At 43.6% G+C, this 23,014-nt stretch overlaps 1 protein-coding gene across 22 annotated transcripts in view; it reads right to left on the bottom strand.

Annotated features, from left to right (window-relative positions):
• The window catches only part of ttn.2 (titin, tandem duplicate 2), a 218,615-nt gene that overhangs the window by 85,721 nt on the left and 109,880 nt on the right, over window positions 1–23,014 (bottom strand). For all 22 annotated transcript variants that reach the window (XM_026144404.1, XM_026144415.1, XM_026144413.1 and 19 more), the window contains 30 exons: window positions 22,261–22,358; window positions 21,987–22,155; window positions 21,203–21,472; window positions 20,545–20,811; window positions 19,842–20,120; window positions 19,089–19,497; window positions 17,502–17,626; window positions 17,133–17,399; window positions 16,690–16,959; window positions 15,752–16,051; window positions 14,777–15,079; window positions 14,332–14,519; window positions 13,910–14,024; window positions 13,514–13,804; window positions 13,262–13,413; window positions 12,756–12,903; window positions 12,275–12,574; window positions 11,781–12,068; window positions 11,404–11,700; window positions 10,582–10,768; window positions 8,731–8,846; window positions 8,350–8,649; window positions 7,102–7,401; window positions 6,888–6,993; window positions 6,456–6,652; window positions 5,904–6,209; window positions 5,666–5,819; window positions 4,146–4,270; window positions 3,932–4,050; window positions 3,648–3,828 (listed from right to left, as the gene is read on the bottom strand). In XM_026144404.1, coding sequence (XP_026000189.1) covers window positions 3,648–3,828; window positions 3,932–4,050; window positions 4,146–4,270; window positions 5,666–5,819; window positions 5,904–6,209; window positions 6,456–6,652; window positions 6,888–6,993; window positions 7,102–7,401; window positions 8,350–8,649; window positions 8,731–8,846; window positions 10,582–10,768; window positions 11,404–11,700; window positions 11,781–12,068; window positions 12,275–12,574; window positions 12,756–12,903; window positions 13,262–13,413; window positions 13,514–13,804; window positions 13,910–14,024; window positions 14,332–14,519; window positions 14,777–15,079; window positions 15,752–16,051; window positions 16,690–16,959; window positions 17,133–17,399; window positions 17,502–17,626; window positions 19,089–19,497; window positions 19,842–20,120; window positions 20,545–20,811; window positions 21,203–21,472; window positions 21,987–22,155; window positions 22,261–22,358 — 6,627 coding nt within the window. The remainder of the gene's footprint in view (window positions 1–3,647; window positions 3,829–3,931; window positions 4,051–4,145; window positions 4,271–5,665; window positions 5,820–5,903; window positions 6,210–6,455; window positions 6,653–6,887; window positions 6,994–7,101; window positions 7,402–8,349; window positions 8,650–8,730; window positions 8,847–10,581; window positions 10,769–11,403; window positions 11,701–11,780; window positions 12,069–12,274; window positions 12,575–12,755; window positions 12,904–13,261; window positions 13,414–13,513; window positions 13,805–13,909; window positions 14,025–14,331; window positions 14,520–14,776; window positions 15,080–15,751; window positions 16,052–16,689; window positions 16,960–17,132; window positions 17,400–17,501; window positions 17,627–19,088; window positions 19,498–19,841; window positions 20,121–20,544; window positions 20,812–21,202; window positions 21,473–21,986; window positions 22,156–22,260; window positions 22,359–23,014) is intronic.

Genomic DNA, 23,014 nt, shown 5'->3' with positions numbered 1-23,014 from the left:
TTATTATTATTATTATTATTATATTTACATGCTTCCAGCTTCCGTTTCTGCTCGGTGACAAGCTGAAGAGGAGACATGGGCCCATCCTCCCGCAGGCCCACCACCCGCAGGAGGCGCCATAGGGGTCGGGTGCATTGTGTGCCGGGTGGCGGCCAGGAGCGGAGGCCCTGGCGGACTGACCTCCGGCTGCCAAGACTGGCAATAGGGACATGGAATGTCACCTCTCTGGTGGGGAAGGAGCCTGAGTTAGTGCGTGAGGTTGAGAGGTACCGGCTAGATATAGTCGGGCTCACCTCTACACATGGCTTGGGCTCTGGAACCAGTCTCCTGGAGAGGGGCTGGACTCTGTCTCAGTCTGGAGTTGCCCCTGGTGAGAGGCGGCGGGCTGGGGTGGGTATTCTAATATCTCCTCGGCTTGCTGCCGGTACTTTGGGGTTTTTCCCGGTGGACGAGAGGGTTTGTTCCCTGCGCCTTAGGGTCGGGGAACGGGTCCCGACTGTCATCTGCGCTTATGCGCCGAGTGGCAGTTCGGAGGAGGGGGGGGGGGGGGGGGGTGCTGGAAGGTGCTCCATCTGGAGACTCTGTTGTCCTGCTGGGACACTTCAATGCTCACGTGGGTAACGACAGCGAGACCTGGAGAGGCGTGATTGGGAGGAACGGCCTCCCTGATCTGAACCCGAGCGGTGCTCTGTTATTGGACTTCTGTGCTAATCACAGTTTGGCCATAACGAACACCCTGTTCGAACATAAGAGTGTCCATAAGTGCACGTGGCACCAGGACGCTCTAGGCCGTAGGTCGATGATCAATTTTGTAATCGTATCACCAGACCTGCGACCATATGTTCTGGACACTCGGGTAAAGAGAGGGGCTGAGCTGTCAACTGATCACCACCTGGTGGTGAGTTGGATCAGGTGGCGGGGGAGGACGCTGGACAGACCTGGTGCACCTAAACGCGTAGTGAGGGTGTGCTGGGAACGTCTAGCAGAGGCCCCAGTCCACGAGGTCTTCAACGCACACCTCCGGCAGAGCTTCAACAGCATTCCGAGGGAGACTGGGGAAATTGAGTCCGAATGGACCATGTTCAGCGTCTCCATTGCCGAAGCTGCTGCATTGAGCTGCGGCCGCAAGGTGGTTGGTGCCTGCCGTGGTGGTAATCCCCGAACCAAATGGTGGACACCTGAGGTGAAGGGAGCCACCAGGCTGAAGAAGGAGTCCTATCGGGCTTGGTTAGCCTGTGGGACTCCGGAGGCAGCTGACAGGTATCGACAGGCCAAGCGAAATGCGGCTCGGGCAGTGGCTGAAGCAAAAACTCGGGTGTGGGAGGAGTTCGGAGAGGCCATGGAAAAAGACTTTCGGACTGTCTCGAAGAGATTCTGGCAAACCGTCAGGCGTCTCAGGAGGGGAAAGCGGTGCTCTACCTGCACTGTGTATAGTGCTGGCGGAGCGCTGCTGACGTTGGCTGAGAAAATTGTCAGGTGGTGGAAGGAATACTTTGAGGACCTCCTTAATCCCACTGACATGTCTTCCGAGGAGGAAGCAGAGTCTGGGGATGAGGGGAATGACCCGCCAATTTCCGGGGGCGAGGTCACTGAGGCAGTTAAACAACTCCTTGGTGGCAGAGCCCCTGGTGTTGATGAGGTCCGCCCCGAGTTCCTGAAGGCTCTGGATGTTGTAGGGCTGTCCTGGTTGACACACCTCTGCAATGTTGCGTGGAGATCAGGGGCAGTACCTGTGGACTGGCAGACTGGGGTGGTGGTCCCCATCTTTAAGAAGGGGGACCGGAGGGTGTGTTCCAACTACAGGGGGATCACACTCCTCAGCCTCCCTGGGAAAGTCTATGCCAGGGTGCTGGAAAGGAGAGTTCGTCCGCTAGTCGAACCTCGGATACAGGAGGAACAATGCGGTTTTCGTCCTGGTCGCAGAACACTGGACCAGCTCTTTATCCTCTCGAGGATACTTGAGGGTGCATGGGAGTTTTCCCAACCAGTCTACATGTGTTTTGTGGACTTGGAGAAGGCATTCGACCGTGTCCCTCGGGGTGTCCTGTGGGAGGTGTTGCGGGAGTATGGGGTGTCTGGCCCATTGCTACGGGCCATTCGATCCCTATACAACCGTTGCAAGAGCTTGGTTCGCATTGCCGGCAATAAGTCGGACTCGTTCCCGGTGGGTGATGGGCTCCGCCAGGGCTGCCCTTTGTCTCCGGTTCTGTTCATAATTTTTATTGACAGGATTTATAGGCGCAGCCAAGTGGTGGAGGGCTTTCGCTTTGGTGGCCTCAGAATCTCATCTCGGATTTTTGCAGATGATGTGGTTCTGTTGGCTTCATCGGGGGCGGGCCTCCAGCTCGCACTGGAACGGTTCGCAGCCAAGTGTGAAGCAGCGGGAGTGAGGATCAGCACCTCCAAATCTGAGGCCATGGTTCTCAGCCGGAAAAGGGTGGAGTGCCCACTCCGGGTCGGGGATGAGTTCCTGCCCCAAGTGGAGGAGTTCAAGTATCTCGGGGTCTTGTTCGCGAGTGATGGGAGAAGGGAGCTAGAGATCAACAGACGGATTGGGGCTGCAGCTGCAGTAATGCAGACGCTGCACCGGTCCGTCGTGGTGAAGAGGGAGCTGAGTGTAAAAGCGAAGCTCTCAATTTACCGGTCGATCTACGTCCCTACCCTCACCTATGGCCACGAGCTGTGGGTAGTGACCGAAAGAACGAGATCGTGGATACAAGCGGCAGAAATGAGCTTCCTCCGAAGGGTGGCTGGCCTCTCCCTTAGAGATAGGGTGAGAAGTTCGGCCATCCGGGAGGGGCTCAGAGTAGAGCAGCTGCTGCTCCACATCAAAAGGAGCCAGCTGAGGTGGTTCGGGCATCTGACAAGGATGCCCCCTGGGCGCCTCCTGGGTGAGGTGTTCCAGGCATGTCCCATCGGGAGGAGGCCCCGGGGCAGACCCAGGACACGCTGGAGAGATTATATCTCTCGGCTGGCCTGGGAACGCCTTGGTATTCCCCCGGATAAGCTGGAGGAGGTGGCTGGGGAGAGGGAGGTCTGTGCCTCTTTGCTTAGTCTGCTGCCCCCGCGACCCGGCCTCGAATAAAGCGGATGAAGATGGATGGATGGTAATAATTTAAAAAAATATTTCTTCATGTCATTATGCAACTAGGGGTGACATGGGCCGCGAGATTGAGACAAAGACATTAGAGCCTCCTAATGCGTGTTTTGTTTGGGTTTCCATCGGCGTGGAATCACCAAAATAGAGAGGGCATAGCCTAACATATGAAACAGGAAAAAAACGCTGTGTAATCCCTTTACTTCAACAAAGTAACTGTATTCTAAATACCACCTTTTTAAACAGTAACTGTAATGGAATACAGTTACTCATATTTTGTATTTTAAATACGTAACGCTGGTACATGTACTCCGTTACTCCCCAACACTGAGTACAAGTGCTATAAAACTTTAAGAAATAATAATCAATCTTAAACTGGGAAAATCACACAGTATCATCTGTGCTGACTCCTGCTGCTATCCCTCGAATGGTTAAGGGTGAATGCTTTAGCTAATCTCCATCTCCATCCCAAGTGATCATATTCTCTACTGGCATTCTCACAGCAGGAAGTATAATCCTTGTATGACATCACCAGATTCGATTTCCTTACGTTTCTGGTCCTCGGCGATGACTGGGTTGCGGAGCTCGATGAACTCTCCTCCTCCAATCTTGTTAACGGCCTGGACCCTGAAGTAGTACTCTCCATTGTGGATGAGATCTTTGACCACCCAGCTCACCTTGCACTCTCCTGACATTATGTTGACGTATGTCCTCCTGCCGGCCTCACGCCGCTGTGCGGCACCACAAAAGGAACAAATGAAAAAACACATGAGCATTTTATTTTCACTGTCAGATTTCTAACGTGATCAGTAAAAACACGCTGCCATCTCAGACCTGCAAGACATAGTGAAGAATTGGACTACCACCATCATAATCTGGTGGATCCCATGAAACTTTACAGGAGCTCTTTGTGATCTCAGAAGCCACAATTTCCTTGCAAGGACCAGGAAGCCCTGAACACAAAGACATAGAGACATGAAAAAACATCGGCTCCAGGTTCAGTGTGTCTCTCCAGTGATGTACAAACTGGCCATGTGTGTTTAAATACCGATGACTTTGACATTGATGGTGGCACTGGCACTTCCCAGCTTGTTTTCTAGTGTCACTTTGTACACTCCAGCATCGGCATGAAGACTGCTGTCAATCTCCAGGTGACAGGAGGTATACTCCTTCCTGTTGAGCACCAACCAAGAAAGAAAAGACACAAAGCCATTTTAATGGAGCTCATGTTGGGCTTTTTCCCAGCAAAAAAAGATCAGTTTTCTACTGTTTGTTTGAAGAGTAATTTCAATATAGTATTCTTTAAAGAATATGTTCTTCTATTATATCAGTCATTCCATCTCAAATCAGTACATCCATGAGGGTCTGAAAGGCGTCTATAAATAAAATGTATTATTATTATTATTTTATTACATGTTTGGTAACATTTCTACTTAAACAACTCCAATTTTCTTAAATGTTTTATGGTCCAAAGTTTACCCATATATAGTGAGTGCTGTGAAATTTTAGTTTTATACATTAGAATTAGTGCTGTCAGAGTTACTCTCGTTATAATGACGTTAACGTCATAACTGCATTCACGCGGCAGATCTCTGTTAGCACGGATTGGCCCATGTTAGGGGCTGCACGGCACTAACGCGCTAACAGGCTAACCGTGCTAACACTTTGACGCTGTGCAACCCTAAAACATGAAATTTTAGTTTTTGACATTAAAATTAAAAAAGAAATATTTTTTAAATGGTCACTTTCAGACCATTGTTTTGCTAACTGAAATATAAATATATGTGTCAAAAACTAATAAAAACTGGTCTTTCTAACAGCTGAAATAAATCAATTTGGGACAGATACGCACATAAAAAAATTGCCTACTAACCCCTCTGACCCTAAATCCCTAATCTATCCCTAACCCAACCCTAAACCTGGCATGACTTCTACAGGTAAGCAGAGATCAGGCATGTAAATACATATAAATTCCCCATTCTTTATATTCCCAGATCGGGTGCTAGTAGAGGCTGGGAGTTTGAGGGTCCTGCTCAGTTTCTTGGACAGCACTCTTCTACCTCTTAGTATATTTTAAACTTAATTTTAAATATCAGACTGAATGCATTAAGTCTCAAACTGTTGGGTAGAGCAAGTGTCAAAAATGAAAACTATGAATATGTTTTAACAACATTATTTTTCAGTTATCACAAAAAGCAATACCTGGATACGCTAGAATTTTTTTCTATATTTTTCTTACCTTAACTTGCCACTACTCAGACATTTACACATCGGTCCCAAATTAAGGATCTTGATGCATTTTGATGGTAAGAAAAATGAAAATTTTAGACTCAAATATTCATGTTCAAACTTTTCCTCACATTTAAATGTGTGAAAAATGGCTTGAAAGTGGGTGGATTGTAGATTTTTATTTATTTTTTTGTTTGTTATATTAGGATTAAATTTCACAGCAAGCATAAAGTTTTTATGCAAATCAGAGATGGATGAGTGTAAGGCCTGTGCTGGTGTGAAATGAAATAACCGATATGACAAAAGTTCTAGATGAAAGGATTCGCACAGAACACTCACCTAAAGCCAAGGCGTTCATCCGCCTTCAGCTCTTTGCCATCTTTGTGCCAGGTGATTTTAGGTAAGGGGACTGCTCTAAAGGGAACTGGGATGTGCAGCTTTTCTGTTTCCACAACAACTAGATCCAGAGTCTGGAATTCCAGAGTTGGGTTGCCTGAAAACACAGAAAAACAAAATCTTTCTCAGCCACAAATGAAGGGCACCGGTGACTCTCAGAAACAAATATGATGATTCTTACAGTCAGAGTCTTTGGCAAAGACATTTTCAGAGATGTCCGACGGTTCGCTCTCTCCGATAGCATTAACGGCCCTCACTCTCAGAATGTACTCCTTTTCAGGGGTCACACCCTCCTCTACACGGTACTTGAGCTCCTTCACTGGACGGGAGTTCACCCTCATCCACTTCTCAGTTCCAGCCTCGCACATCTCAATGTGGTATCCTCTGACAGGGGCACCGCCATCTGTTTGTGGAGGTTTCCAGGCAATTGCCAGGAAGTCTCGGCTGGCTCCAGTCACGTGTAATTCAATGGGTGGTGATGGGATGCCTGGAGGGGAGAATATAAACTCAGACTCTCCGCACTTTAAATTGTTTTTACTGTTACAATATAATTATTAATGAATTGAAAGCCTTTATTGTCATTATACATAGTATAACGAGATTAGAAACAGCTCTATAAACGTGCACACATGCTTATAGCATTTTATAAAAACTATACAATAATTTAACTATACACTTACTGTAAATATATGAAGCTTATTTATTTATTTTTTTATCTATTTCCTGAGCTGACCTGTTGGATCTTCTATGGTGAGAATCTCGGTGGGTTCACTTGGGTGTCCACTGCCAGCCTCGTTCTCAGCTCGGACCTGGAACTGAACCTCTGTTCCCTCAATGACGTCTGTTACCCTGTACTTACAGTCTGGACCCGAGGTCTTCCCACATTTCACCCAGCGAGTTCCAAGCTTCTCTTTTTTCTCAATGGAATACCTGAACAGCCAATGGAATACAAGGGAAATAGACCTTTATACATACTAGGTCGAGGAAACAAATCTGCTGCTTCTGCTGCAGGTGCCATTTACATGGTGATCTACTAAGTGCCTATCCTGCATGAGAAACGTAAGGAAATCAGTTTTGCAGAAATGTTTAAGTTGCACGGGACTTAAGTTGTGCAATGTCACATACAGGGTACAAGATAAAATGTGATAAAATGGTAAAATGTAACCTGAGGATGGGTCTTCCACCATCGTTTTTCGGTGCCTCCCACTGCAAGTCCACATATCTTTTGGTCACAGCACTGACAGCGAGAGCGTAGGGTGGGCCAGGAGTACCTGGAAATGAGGAAACATTATCGTCGTTCTTTGACAGATCAGCAGTGAGGATTTTCATTGCCTTCAAATTGAAATGATTTGTGCGACTGCGCATCCTTTCTAACTTACTGAAAGTGTCTTTTGCCAGCACAGAGTCCTCCATCTCACAGAAGGGTCCGACACCCACAGCGTTCTCAGCAGCAACACGGAACACATAAAGCGACCCTTCATTGAGCGGTTTCACGTCGCACTTCAGCTCTTTGACTGTGGTGTCCACAGTCTGCCAACCTTTACGCCTCACATCACGTTTCTCCACAATGTAGTTGGTGATGGCTGAACCTCCATTGCGCTCAGGAACCGCCCATTTCAGCTCAGCACTGTTCCTGCTGATGTTGACAACCTCTAACCAGCGTGGAGCTGAGGGAGGGTCTGGGGAAAGGAAGACAAACCACAGTTTTAATCTGTCGGTGTGACCTGGCCAGCTTCAGAGCACCAGCTGTCGGATGTGTCGCCCATATACCATAGTGTACCACGCTTATTCTCTACCAGTTTGTCTTACAGGGAAATGTTTTGACTGTTTAAAACTTCAAATATTCCAACAATTAAAACTAAATTTAAACAATTAAACTCAATTTAAGAAAATGTGAAACTGTGCTTTACATGTCACATCATTCGTCTTTTCCAGATGAAAAACACATTTCATCTAAAAAACCTGTTTAATTCAGGGTGAACGTACTCAGAGTTTGAACACTGATCAGCTGTCCTACAACAGTAAATGCTGAGCTGCCAGTCTGAGAGGTCAGCTGTTGAACAGCCCTCCTGTCTTGTACTCCCCACATAGACGTTTTCCCGAGGGCGTTCCATTTTTACCAATTATCCAAGCGTGCATTTAAGTTTTGGTTTTCAGTTTTGGTACTGAAGCAATGATATATCCCACTGTACTGATGCTCATGATTGGACATAGATTTAAAAAACAAAAAAACCCACCCTGAATAAATGCAAAATTTTAACCTTATTTTGAACATAAAAAATAATAATCAACCCACCTCTGTGTATTTTTATGGCAGTTTTATTAGCACTCTGAGAGGCTTATGTGGGAACCTTTCTCAGAGAACCCCACGTATGCTTATTGTACAGTTAACCGTTTGTGTTCTGGACATTTGTTTTTATTTCATGTTTGTCTAAATTGTCTGACAGCACCTGTGTTATAGAACCACACACACTAAATATCTATGTTTATTTGTGTGTGTGTTATAAATTGCACATTTTTTTAAGCTCACTCCTCTTGTATTATGTGGCAGTCAGTGCAGAACAGATCATTGATCTATGTTTTACTCCAGTATGTTTTTCTGTTTTTAGATCATGAGTTATTCTTACTGAGTCTCTCTTTGCAGAGCACTGGGTCACTGGGTTCACTGGGTTCGCTCTCTCCAGCCACGTTAACAGCTCGCACTCTGAACGAGTACTCCTGCTTCTCCATCAGGCCCTTTAGGAAATATTCCAGCATGGGGATGTTCTCTGCCACACGGATCCAGTCCGTGGTGCCGGTCTTTAGCATCTCAATGACATAGCTATCAATCTTTGCTCCGCCATCATGCTCTGGTTTGGTCCACATTAGGAAGCATGACGTCTTAGCTACGTCCTTCACTGTGGGTTTGCCAGGGGGCCATGGAGGGTCTGGTAGGAAAAACAACCGTGACATATTTATCTATTCTAAACAGATTTAAAGTGCTTATAGAAGTAAGGGAAATTTAGTACCAATAGGATCTTTAACAAGGATTGGATCTGTCTCCTTGCTGGGTTTCCCAGTTCCGGCCAGATTCTCAGCAAGGACTCGGAACTTATACTTCTTCCTGGTTGGAAGACCTTTGACCCTAATGAAGAAAAGTACACTGTAATCTACCAAAGAAGCTTAATGCAAGAGTCAGTTTTGAAATTCGACAGCAGAGTAGCTAGGCTACCCTTTTTTGTGTCTTTGACTGGTCAAAAAAGTTATAGCATATGAAAGTTCTCTTTTTACCTGCATTTTAATGCAAATATAAAAAACTTCAATAACGTTTTGTTTTTCAGTTTATACTGTTGCCTCATTTCCATTGTCAGATGTTGAATAATAGAGATGATGCATAATCTTAGTTTCCCATATGCTTTTACACAAATCAATTGTTTTTAACTTTGGGAACCATCACAAGGTGCAGTGCATTTCGGATGAAGACTCAGTGGCCAGTATCAACACTGCTGTGTTGCTGCTGTAGTGTTGCAAATGTGAACGATGGAGATTGTTGTGGAAGTTTTCCATTAAGTAAAGCCTGCAGACGAGCCGTGAGCGGTAGCTAACATTCTTTAAAAAAAAAAAAGCTAACATTCTTTAATCACAAACAAAGAACAGAAAACCAAGCTTGGTGGAGCCTGCATGATCGTGGGGCAGACTCAGCTAAATACCGTCTCCAGGAACTAAAGGCAGTACACAGCTGTTTCACAGCTTAAGGTTCGCACTCCCTTGCTACCTCCCAGAGTCCTCGAAGAGACAAAAGACTCTTCCTGTGGAGTTGTCTGCTTGTCTGCTTCCCCCCAACTTCCTTACCAGACCCCCACCATTTGTCTAAGTAAGTAAGTAAAATTTATTTATATAGCACATTTCACAGATAAAAATCACAAAGTGCTTTACAATAAGATCAGACATACAAGTTTAAATTAATTAAAAGCCCGTTTGTATAAAAATGTCTTCAGCTGCTTTTTAAAGGAGTCAGTAGAGTGTAGACAGCGTAAAGACAACGGCAGAGAGTTCCACAGCCTCGGTGCCTGAAAAGCCCGATCCCCACGTGTTTTAAACCTAGTACGTGGGACCACCAGTAGCCTCTGACTTGAAGACCTAAGTGCTCGGGATGAAACATGAGGTTTCAACAGGTCAGAGATATACTGGGGAGCTTCACCGTGCAGAGCTCTAAAAGTTACACCTAAAATTTTAAAATGAACCCTAAACTGCATGCTAAAGAGACATGCTAAAATCCAGGGATTTAATTCATCAGACCTATTTGCCAGACAATTTTTCAGCTCGGTGTAAGAGACTGAAGCACAGCTGTGACGGCTGTATGAATTGATTGCTTCAGTCAGCCTTTGTCTGTTGGAATCAAAATCACTGAATTAACTTTTTTTCTAATAGGTTAACTTATGGGACAGGTGCTTTGTGAAAACAACAAAAGTAACCAGATCAGTTCAGTCAGTTTCAGTCTGGTGTTACTAAACCACACATTTGTCCGTGTACAGGGGTCGCTCATAAATTAAGTCTAAAGTTCTTATCTCCAAAAATGGATTTGATCCAGAGAGTCCTGGATAGAAGGTGAACCTGGTAACAGTGAAAACCTTTTAGATGCTATAACTTGTTTTGACCAGCCACCTATCCCACGTAGTTGTACTGTGTTTTTATAGTTTTATAGAACACATTTCATTTCAGTGAAGTATCAGAGAAAACAGAAAACATCAGGAGCACCAGTACTTTTTCTAATATTCCTGAGTTTAAACTTTTCTGTTGGAAATGTACATCAGCACACTAATCTACCAAAGAAGCTCAATGTGTAAACATCAGTTCTGAAATGTGACAGCTAGGCTCACCTGTAGTTTGTGTCTTTGACTGGCAGCTTGTTGCATCTTATCCACTTGTCATGGTCAGCTTCGTATCTCTCCACCCAGTATCCAGTAATTGGGCTTCCTCCATCCTCATCGGGCTCATACCAGTTCAGATTCAGAGAGTCCTTTGCAATATCTGAAGCCTCCAGCTTGTAAGGAGCCCCGGGAGTATCTGAGGACAAGATCAGATGCATCAGGTTAGTCCAAGTCATGAAGACTTGATGTACTTGACCAACTAGGGACCTGAAAGTAAAAAAGCCTGATTATGATAAATGTTCCACACTAAACTCTTCAGTTAGCTGAGAATCAACAAGAACAAGAATCTCTCACAGGATCTTATAAAAAAAAACCTGTACGATTAAGCTGTTTTTCCATCTTAACCTCCTAAGACCCGAACTCTTCCACGGCAGCATTTTTAATTTCTCTTTGATATTTGGGCTGATTGGGACCTGATGAATGTAAAAACAAAGAATTACCAGATTATTTTTTTACCTGATTTTTGTTTCTAAGAAAAATGAGAGCCACAAATGAGGATATTCGTTTAAAATTTCATTAGAACAGTAGCAGGATAATGTCCTCGTAAGTGGATATCAGGCCCTTGTAGAGCAAAATTGAAATAACCCAAAATGTGATGTCCACATATGTGGACGCAGGTCCTAGGAGGTTAATGCTGCATCAGACATTTCAATCCAAACAAACAGAAAAAATACTACTGTATATGAATCTATACATAAAAGAAAACTGGAAATGGACTCATCTACAAATGGAAATTTCTGTTTCTAAGATATTAGATGTAAGGTAGCCTACCAAAGGGGTATTTAGCAGTGATTGATGGGTGTTCAGCAGCTGGACCAACACCAAACTGGTTTTCAGCAAATACTCTGAAGATATAGTCCTTGAACTTGATCAGACTGGTAGCTTTGTATGTGGTCAGCTTCACAGTGGAGGACAGTCTGTGCCAGATCTCACTATCAGCAGCTCGCCGTTCAACAATATAGTTGGTAACTTTGGAGCCACCATCATCACGTGGAGGGTTCCAAGCCAGAAAGCAGGACTCATTGGTGATTTCAGAAATGTCAAAAGCAGCAGGGGGACCAGGCTTATCTGTTTTGAAGAGCAGATTTAAAATTGTAATCAGCAGAAACGGAGAATCTGTACCTTTCTCGGTCGTTAATTGATCTTACCAAGGATGTTGACATCCACAGTGGCAGTGGCACGACCGCTGCTGTTGGTGGCTTCGATGATATAAGTGGAACTGTCATCTCTCTTTGTCTTGGCGATGGTAACCATGGAGTGTCCTGGCTTGGTGTCGATGGACACCCTGTCGTCTGGTTTGAGGACCAGGTCGGCTTTGGTCCACTTGACTCGTGGCTCAGGCTTACCTGTCACATCAGCAGGAAGTTCAATCTTGCTGCCAGCCTTAGCAGTCAGACCAGCCAGAAGCTTGGCATCCAGCTGGATCTCTGGAGGCTCTGCATAGAAATTAAGGACAAGAAGTCAGTCAGTAGGTGGGCATTGAGATGCCATAGTCACAATAGAGTAAAGAGGACAGCAAGCTCAGTGTGACCACATAAAACTAATGGCTTGCTTATACGGAGTTTATACGAGGGAATAACTTGTAACGTTGGATTACACCATATGAAATTTCATGGTCCTAAGAGGACTACATCACAAGTACCTTTAGGATCAACAGCCTGGATCTCATCAGTGGCTTTGCAGGGCCGGCTGGCTCCAAGTCGGTTCAGGGCTCTGATTCTGTAAGAGTACCACTGACCCTCAATAAGATTCGTCACCTGGCACTTCAGCTCAGGTACCAAGTCCCCACAGGGCTCCCACTTATCCGTTCCTCTCTGACAGCGTTCAACATTGTAGCCCCGGATGCCGCTTCCGCCATCATACTTTGGCGGCTCCCAGGTCAGGAAGATGCCACTGGCTGACTTGTCCCTCCACCTCAGGTTTTCTGGAGGGTCGGGGACAGCTGGAGAAAAAAAACAGTTGGAGCGCTTAGAAAGTTTCTCAGAAGCAGTTTAATCGAAAGGAAGTCTCGTGTTGTTCTGACTCTACGTGTACGAAGAATGTGTTTAAGTATTTTGATTAATAGAGACAGCCAGTATTGTCATTAACATCAATGTTACACATTGAACACTGCCTTTACTCACTTGCAGGAGAGGAGACGTTAACTGGCTCGTCAATATACGCTGGCTCTCCCGGTCCACATTTGTTGCAGGCGGTGACTCTGAACAAATACTCCTTCCCTTCAACCACGTCAGTAACGGTGAACTCCAGATCCTGGATCCCTGTGGTCACCTTAGAGAAAGAAGAATTAACATCAGGCTTAACTGGTCCTTCATCACCATGTGCAGTCCAGCTAAACATTTCTTCATGACAGGCTGGGGCCATGGAAATAGTATGAGGGGAGATATTATTGAGTGGGTGATAATACTGGAAATGCACTATACGAGTGCCAGTCAGCAGGTGTTGTTACGATTCGACTGTTACTTGTTCATGAATACCCAGAGCCAGCTAATTACAGAGCACTCTCTCTCTTACACGTGTGTGTGTTTTAAAATATAAAATTACACTTTTTTAATTTAAATATTAGATGACACATTATGTAGTGATCAGCTGGTTCAGCACACTCTGAAAGCCGATGTCACTGTTGTACCTTGACCCAGGTCTTGCGGGACACGTCTCGTTTCTCCACCTGGTAGCCAATCAGAGGACTTCCTCCATCATGCTCTGGAGCCTCCCAGCTCAGGTGGACATGCTGCCGAGTCACCTCAAGGACCTTGAAGTCCTTTGGAGCACTGGGTGCAGCTGGAGACACAAACAGAAATCCGATGACACAATTTTAACAAAAATGTAACATTTGTCAAGGCTCTGCTCAGTTTTTTTAGGGAAGATTTTTAAGGTGTACCAATAACATTGACTTCAATCTCTCCAGAGACCGATGTGACATCATTCTCCAGATGTAGCGTGTAGATGCCTTTGTCTGGACGGACACTCGGAGTGACCATTAGTTCTGTAAATGTTGACTTTGTCATGAGGAAAACCCGCTCATCATGCACGCTGGATAGCTCCTTCTCTCCGAAGGTCCACTTAGCAACAGGTATTGGATATCCAGTTATGGGGACTCTGATGGTGAGAGGCTGGGGAACAATCACTTCCAGGCCATCTTTAAAAGCACTCAGGTCAAAGCTTGGACCAACTGGAGAAGAGACAGAGGTTTTAACGTGCCTGCCTTTGCCAAGGATTTTACTATGAAGGAATAGCATATGAATAAAATAACTATGAACTAATTCATTAATCTCACCATGTGGGTCGTCAGCTAGCAGAGGTCCGATGATGTTTGAAGGCTCAGAGACTCCGGCAGCGTTTTCAGCAAACACTCTGTAGTTGTACTTAGTCCCATATTTCAGACCTGACACCTGAGGCAAACGTCAGTGAGGGATTACAACAAAGAAATGTCAAACTTTTAAAAAACCTTTTATTTAAAAGACTTTAAAAGACAGTTTTGGGAGGTTTTTACTTTGAAATAACTGGTATGCCTTTTTTAAATGACAGGTTTTTTTAAACCCTCGCTGGAAGGCTTGTTTTGTCAATTATCTAATGACACGCTTTTAGCCCGAAGCAGCTGATAAAGGGCTTTTACTCAAAGGTTGTTTTTGGTCACAAGACACTGAACATCAACGAAACAGCTACTCAGGTTTGCAGATGATTTTCTTTGATTTGTACCTTGTAGAAGAGGTCAGGGCAGAGACGGGCGTTGCAGCGGAGCCACTTGTCAGAACCGTCCTCACAGCGTTCAATGATGTATCCGGTGATCATGCTGCCTCCGTTCTTCAGTGGAGTCTCCCAGGTGAGCTGCACTGAGCTCTTGTTCTGGTCCTGCCAGGACAGGTTCAGAGGGGGGCTGGGACGCTCTGCAGGTGATCAGAAAACACCAATTTTAAACCTGTTAAGTTAGAAGTATCCTAGGGTAAACCAGTGTGTGTGTTACGTTTTACCAGGCAAGAAAGGTTGACACTGAACTAGTTAAGTTGCTTTGGAGTGCTAGCTTCTTTCTGTTCAATATTGATTTTCCCTGATTTTGAGGGACAGACTAACCTTATCTAACCATTAGATAATCATTTTCTTACTTGAAAGGGTAACCAATCATCTTTCCATGAGCCAAACTCACCGATTGGATCCATGATTTTGACGGGCTGTGAGGCAGCACTGGGTTTGCCGACACCGGCTCTGTTCTCAGCTTTCACTCTAAAAATGTACTCTTTATTCTCAATGACATCATTAATGATGGCACTGAGGTCATCAGGTTTGGCCACCAGGACAGGAGACCACTTCACTGACGTCCTGTCGCGGAGCTCAATGATATAAGAGGTAATGGGAGAGCCTCCATCTGATGTGGGAGGCTCCCAAGACAGAGTGCAGCCAAACTTGGTGACGTTTCCCACGATCACATTCAGAGGAGCTTCAGGAACATCTACAGAGATAAACAAAATATATTTTAGTGAACATGTGTTCAAGCATCCAAGTATTAAAGTATATATCAAGTTAAATTTGCACCTCAAAGATCTTGAACTTGGAAGTTTGGGCTACTTTTGTCCACTTAACTAGACTGTTTAATTTCCTTTCATCAAAATATCAATGCTTCTGTTTAATCTGAAACATCCTGTGGCTCATAAAGAAGCTAAGAGAAAGTTGGTGGCTGTGTAAAGGAACAGTTTAAAATAAAATATCATGGGTTATTTTGAACTCTAACAGAGTAAAGATTTTAAAGAAGAAACAAGGATATGAGCAGAACAGGTCAACTTAACTTCAAAGATTTGGCATGTTTGTTATATTAACACCATACTCACCATATTCAGATAATTTGATTTAGCCTCCGTCTAATTCAGTTACGAGAACAATAAGCTAACATTACCAAGATATCAGTTCATGCACTACAAATTTTTATCAGTATTTTGCAATATAAAGTCTCTATATTTATAAAGTTAAACTATTGTTTGTTTTTATTTTACCTAAAAAAGTAACATCTCTTCAACTTAGTTTTATATCTTTTTTGTTACCTTAAAGTGAAGCTTACTGTCTAACATCAGAACTACTTTACATCATTATTTAAATGTGTGCAAAAGATAAATACAGTAAATCTCACCAAACTTGTTCTTAGCTTGCACAGCTTCGTCAGTCTCCACAGTGGGTCCGCTGCCAACCCGGTTTCGGGCACAGACTCTGAATAGGTACTTGGACTCCTTCTGGAGGCCGGTCACTGTGTACTCAGGACTTTCGGCATGGTCGGTGGCCAGTGTCCAGGTCTTACGTTTCTCATCACGTCTCTCCACTATGTAGCCGATGACTTTACTGCCGCCATCGCTCTCAGGCTCCTCCCATGCGAGGCTGATCTCACCATCTGCAGTGTCAGTCACCTGGAGGTTCTTCACAGGTCCTGGGACATCTGGAAAAAGAAAATCACATTATAGGATAAGATAAGCAGCCTATGGACATCTACACTACAGTATCAGCTCTGAATGAAGAGAAACCCGTTCTAAAGTTTATTCTTAATCACAGAAACAGCAGATGTGAAAATACCACACGACACCCATTATTTTGTTGTTTTAAGTATGACTGGTGCTTTTAAAGTTCACTCGTTATTATGGGATTTGAGAATTTTTATGCTTTTCTTTTTGACAATTAAAAATAATGTTTTGCACCTTTTCATGCTGCTTCAGCTACTTTTGAAGGAAACAACCTGCAGATTTAAGTAACATTCATTATGTATGGGGTGAGAAATACTGAGGCACTATGTATCATCTGAATTAGATTAATATAGCAGAACACAGCTTTTGACGACGTGTTGTCCAGATTTGGCTTCACATTTAACATTAATGATCCCAATAGTGGTCAGACTATTTAAAAAAACTAGCTTGTACTAGTAACTATTTTATCTCTAATATCACACGTAATTACTATAAAATCCTTGTGGAAGCTGCAGTTCAGTGTAATTTTAATTGTAAACTGTCTTAACACTAATTTAGTATAATTTTGTTTACTTGTAGTTAACCAGCTGCTTCTACATAACAAAGGAGACCTTACCAATGACATTCAGGTTGATGAAAGCTTCTCCCGCTCCATGTTTGTTTTTGATGATGATCTTGTAGGAGCCCTCGTCGACCTTCTTGGGGTTCTTTAATCGGTACTCTGTGTGCTCAGCTGAGGTGTAGATGTTGTCTTTTTGCAGACTCAGGTTGTTGTACAGCCAGTCAGCTTCAGCTTGTGGATAGGCACTGTAGGGGACGACCATGATAACAGGCTTTCCAACATCTGTGACGTAGTTCTGGTCAGTGGTCTTTATCTGAGGCACAGCTGCAAGAGGTGAGGAATATCATCAGTAGCACATGTAGCAGGTACAATAACTACTGAACACAACACTGATTTTTCTAAGTAACCCATGGCTCACTGGACAATGCCTTGGACTTGGACTGCAGTAGCAGTGACTGCAGTGACAGTTATTGTATTTTTTGTGTCTGCACTCTCACCTGCCAGTTCCAGCCTGGCCTTTGCATCTTTATCCTTGGCAATGACTCTGTACTCTCCCTGGTCCCGAGGTCTGATCTCACAGACCTGCAATCTGTGGACTTTACCCTCGCTCATCATCTGGTATTTGTCTCCCTGGACAACGGTCATATTGTTCCTCAACCACTTCACCTCCACTCTGTCTTTGTTGAGCTCCACCTCAAATACAACGTCCGAGCCTGGAGGTTCAAACACGTTCTGCGGGGGTCTGATGATTTCCACTGGGGTCTCTGCAGGACAAAATAACATTTTTAAAGCGGTCACACCAAGCAGGAACAGAAGAGGAACTACATTCTACTGAAAACTCTTGGAGGCAACGCTGAGGATTTCACCTTCAACAAAAAGCCTGGCCCTGGATTTCTTCTCCTCCACACCACAGGCATATTCACATTCATCATCAGGTCTGCATTCCTTGATGCGCAAAGTGCAAATCTTTCCATCTCGTTCAAATATGTATCTGAGACAAAATAGTGAATTGTTTAAAAGTAAAGAAGGAGACAGATTCCAAAACAGTAAAGTGTAAAAACGGAGGACACTGTTCATCAGGAAGAATTCTGTGTGGATACAAAAATAAACTTTTGTTTTTTCTCCTTTGTAAATGTGTAAAGTCATTAAGTCTGGGAGTTACTGCAGTTTGTGATTTGGGGGTGCAGTGTAGCTGGCCATGCTAATTTGTCCTGCTCCGATTACGGCTGCTAACTGAGAGTAATTGTGCAGGAACGTGTGTTCAAAAACAGTGAAATTACTGAGGGCAACTTCTCCCTTTGTTTTTGTTGATTAATTTGTATTTATACAGTACCATGCAAAAGACTCAGCCACCCCTCATTTCTTTATCTTTTGTTATGACAGTGGGAAACAGGTGTGGTGATTTATTAAAACACGTGCACACATGTATGGATTACAGTATGAGGAAAAAAGCTTCCCTAAGGACTGGAGGTCCCTACATATGTATGTCTAAAAGTTCACTGAACTTGGATCTGCACAGAACGTTTTCCTTCATTGTGTGGTTGAACCTGGCATAGCTGTAGGCTTCATTTCTATTGGCTGAGCAAAGGCAAGTCACAGGGTGCAGCGGTCAACTGGTTTGAACTGGGTTTTTTTGGCCTTTTTATTGGCTAGACGGAGAGGCTGAAGGGAAAGCAGATTGAAAGAGGGAACATACAGTAAAGGGCGGCAGGTTGGACTCAAACCCGGGCCAGCCACACAGCATATGGTTGCCTGCTCATCCCAGTGAGCTAAACCAGCGTCCAACTTGCTTAAACTTTGGCCGTGGCATGCAGGAGTACTCCTTGATGGCGTGCATGTGCTTTGCCTTTCTCTGCAAAGTGGTAAACCGTTATTGTGTGGTGCAAGTAATAGAAATGATTGCAGCACTAAATGGGACGTGCTGTAAAGGATGCCCCCCTGGGTGAAGTGTTTCGGGCATGTCCGACTAGAACGAGGCCTGGTGAAGACCCAGCACACGCCAGAGAGGTGACATCTCTGTGAACTCCTTGACATTCCACTTATTCAGGGTTTACCCGGCCCCGGATAAGCAGAAGAAAATGGATAGATGGACAGATGGAAAATGGACTGGGCTGAAAGTGAGTAAAAAAAAGCAGCCAGTGCTCAAACACAAACAATAAAAAACCTTCAGAAGGCCTGGAGATCTATTGCTCAGGACTACTTCGAACAATAGGACATAGTATGGCTCCTTGGAACCAAAGTATGAAGAAATAAGGGGCGGCTCGAGACCTTTGCACAGTACAGTATATATTTAGTACTCTGTATTTACTTATAATATAAATATAATAAGGTTCTATAATGAAATATATTAACAGTGAAATCAGTTTGGTCTTTGTTGTGTTGGTCACAGTTTAAAATTAAATGAACAGAGTGTGTTCACATCATTCACAGAGAAAAAGAAACGTTTCACACACCTGGGTCCTTCTCTGATCTCTCGGCCATTTCTGTACCACTTGACTTCAGCTTTCTCTTTGGTCAACTTGCATGTAAATTCTGCGTCCTCGAACTCGGTGATTGTTTGGTCTTTTAGGTGCACGTTGAAATCCGTCGGTGCCTCGCTGATGATGAGCTCTGCTGTGGCTTTGTCATCTCCGGCTACAGCTGTGTATTCACCCTCATCGGCCAGGGTGCAGTCTTTGATGGTAAGAGTATGCTTGTCTTTGTCAACTCTGTAGACAATGCGTTTGCTGAGGGTAATCTCCTCACCGGCCTTCATCCACTTCAGAGTAGCATTGGGCCTGTTGACCTTACAAGAGAAGCTGATGGTCTTCTTCTCCTGAGTGTCAATGTCCTCCGGGGGAACCACTATTCTTAGACTCTCCTCTGAAAAACACAAAGTACAGTCATATTTCAGACATTAATACTGTAGGTACTTTGGTACTTTGCATTTATATACTTTGCTAATAATACATTGGACATCCTACAATTCTCCTTCTCATGCCAAAGGTGATCTACTGGACCAAGTCTGAGGACTGTTGTTTGGTGAACCCATCATCATGTTAGAGATGATGTGAGTCTTATAATGTGATACATTAAGTGCTCAAAGTAGAAATCATCAAGTGATGTACATGTTCAGCAACAATACTCGGTGATGTTTCACTTTATGTGACAGTGGGACTGCAAACACAACAAAACATGCAGCCATGCTGCTGCCAGGAACCACTCACCCCTGATGGTCAGGCTGCAGTTGCTCTTGGCATGCTCTCCTCTCTGATTGGTCAAGTTGATGCTGTAGTTGGATTCGTCTCCCTTCTGGACATCTTTGATTCTCAGGGAGAAGACATTGTCTCTCTGGGTTATTACGTACTTGCTGCTCTCAAATATGGTGTCGTCGTTCTTCAGCCACTTGGCCTTTGCTCCCTCTGTGTTGACCTCACAGTTCAGGACGACCTCCTGACCTTCTTTGCCCTCTGTGTCTTTTAGAGGAGTGATGATTTTCAGTCTCTCTGCAGAAAATAATAGAGCAGACACCAATGAGAATATTTCTGGGTCATCTGGACAAAAGACTTTAATTTCAAACGGCTGAACTCCTTGAGCCGGGGAAGAAACAAAACCCAAAAATGACACCTTCCTGCACTGCAAGTACTTCTAGCTAATATTACGTTTCAGAATGTGTTGCCAAAAATATTATTAATAAAAAAAGATATACATTCAATATGAAAAAGAAATTTTACTTCAATAAATTCCTATATTTTGCTTCATGCTGCCAATGTTGAACAAGACTGATCTCGAATGTAAATTGTTAAATACAGATTCAGGGAAAATGCTTAGTGTACTTGAAAAACAAACTAATTTAAAACTTCATTTGGTCTCCCGGGAGCAGGTTTTTTTCCCATTAACTGAGATAAACTTAAAGTGGGCAGGGCTTACCGAGCACAGTAAGGTCGGCGCTGGCTCTAGTTGGTCCAATCATAACTATGTATCCACCCTCATCTTTAAGTTCACAGTCCTTGATTTCAAGGATTCGTTTCTTGCCATCGGTGACTATCTGGTATTTCTCTCCGGCCTCGAGCTCCACGTCATCCTTCATCCATTTGACTTCATAGGTCTCCTTGGATACGGAGCACGTGAACGCTGCCTTCTCTCCTTCCACCACTTCTAGGCTTTGTGGCCTTGAGATGAATTCAGCAGCTAATTCTGCAACACAGGAAGCATTTCAGAGCTTAGAGATGGGTTTATTTCAGTGAGACTAAGGCTTAGAATCGGGTTTCTTTTAGCCACATGCTAAAAACGAACATTTCCTAGAGGCTGTCACATTTCAAATCAAGTCAAATCAATCAAGTTATCTGAGAAAAGGTTTGTATTTAGGTGCTTTAAATTGTAAAATATCCTATAACAATGGCCTGAAATTAACCAAAACCTAACCTTTACCCAAGATGGGTTGCAAATGGAGTGATAGATGTTGAAAGGTAAGGGTTTAAAATAATAAATCCTGATTTTAGATTTATTTCTCTGCATTTTCTTTGTTGTGTGTGTTACTGCTCTCGCTGTTACTTTGTTCCAAGTGCCTTTAACATTTTTTGCGTACCATTAATCTTGAGGTTTCCTGAAGTTTTGTTGCTGGAACTTAGCCTGCAGTTGTACTCTCCAGCATCAGACATGTTCAGATCCTTGATCAGGAGTATCCTTCTCTTCCCATCTACAATTTGCTCATAGCGGCCACCCTCTGGCAGCTCCGTGTCTCCTTTGTACCAGATAACGTCTGCGCTGGGTTTGGAGACTTCACAAATAAGTTTTACACTGTCAGTCTCAGTTCCCTCCACATTGAACAGGTTCTTGGTGAACCTTGTCTCCTCCTCTGCAATGAAAGGAATCCTCCATTAGTTGCTTAAAACCTTTTAATACATTTTTAACAACATATATTTTAGCAGTAAACTGCCATAACTGCTATCATGCTCACATCATTTATATCTAATTCATAAAACTCATTCAGCTTCAGCAAAATTATGTTAAATTATCAAATCAATCTGTCCACTTCTGCTTATCCAACTCATATTCTAATTTCACTGACTGATCTCCAAATCACAAACATTTATTGGTCACACAAATGTAAAATGTGCTGTTTTCCTTGATTTATTTAATTTAATCCAACTAAACCAAACTGAAGAAAATTGTAATTTTCTGTTCTTGTGATGGTTCAAATATCTGAGAAAAACTTTACTTTGAGCATCAGAAATTGTCAAATATTATCTTTAGCTTTGAAGAACTGAACAATTACATCTAACGTTAAATAATAAAATCAAGTAACCAAACACATTAATACGTGTATGAAGAAAGAGGCTGTGATCGAAGAAGAACTTCTTGATTCTTACCAACGACAGTGAGCATGCCAGAGGACTTTGAGGTCTTTGCATCACATTCGTATTCAGCCTCATCGTCAAACACAGACTTGTGGATGATGAGGATGTGCTGGCGACCTTGTGCAATAATTTCGTATTTCTTTCCCTTTCTGATTTCATTTCCGTCCTTAAACCAGCGGACCTGTGAGATGTGAAGGAAGAGGTCACTGAGAGCAAGATCAGTCCAAAGAAAACATGAAATGTAACCTTTACTGTAAGCTCATCTGGCAAAAGCGTGTGTTCTCACTTTGACGTCTTCTCTGGACACTTCACATTCAAACCTGGCTGATTCCTTCTCTACAACCTCGACGTCGTGGAGTGGCTTTGAGAACTCAATGTGTGGAGCTATTCAGACAAAGAGAAGAGACTCGTTAATAAACTCAGTTTACCACCTCCTGGAGGGGAGGTTACCTTAATAGAAGAGCAAGGCCAATGTATCCTCTGGGCTTCATGTGGAAGTTTCTTTACTGTTTTAAAAGGCACTTTAACTTTTGTGGGGAGTTTGTGATTTGTGATTTGACAAATGAGTATGTATACAGGCATGTTCAAAGTAATTTGATTTTAATTTGGAGCTTAAAATCACAAATCTCAGAGTGCCATCTATCTCTTAAAAAGGGTTCCTTAACAAAAACAGAGACTGTTTCCTTAATGACCAACACCACTGGGCCACACCTCTTAATCTTTGAAATCCGGTGCTTTCAGTCCCATTGCCACAGCTGTATAAAATCAAGGACCCACCTTTACCAACATTTGTGAAACAATGGGTTGTTTTGACGCACCCACAGATTTCAAGTCAAAGGCTCTCACTGACTGAAACTATAAATGGTATTTTTGCAAAGTGGAAGAAACACTGCAACTCAGCCATAAAGTGACAGAATGGGCCTGCTCAGTGCTGAGATTCAAATTTATGAGCATTCAGCTCAAAACCTGCGGCTTTCCAAATCTCTGCCAGGATTAATATCAGCACAGATCTGGAGAGTCATAGGATGGGTTTTTATGAC

Source organism: Astatotilapia calliptera, chromosome 16 (assembly GCF_900246225.1).
Source record: "Astatotilapia calliptera chromosome 16, fAstCal1.2, whole genome shotgun sequence".
Taxonomy (NCBI): domain Eukaryota; kingdom Metazoa; phylum Chordata; class Actinopteri; order Cichliformes; family Cichlidae; genus Astatotilapia; species Astatotilapia calliptera.
This window is presented reverse-complemented; position numbering and strand designations above follow the sequence as displayed.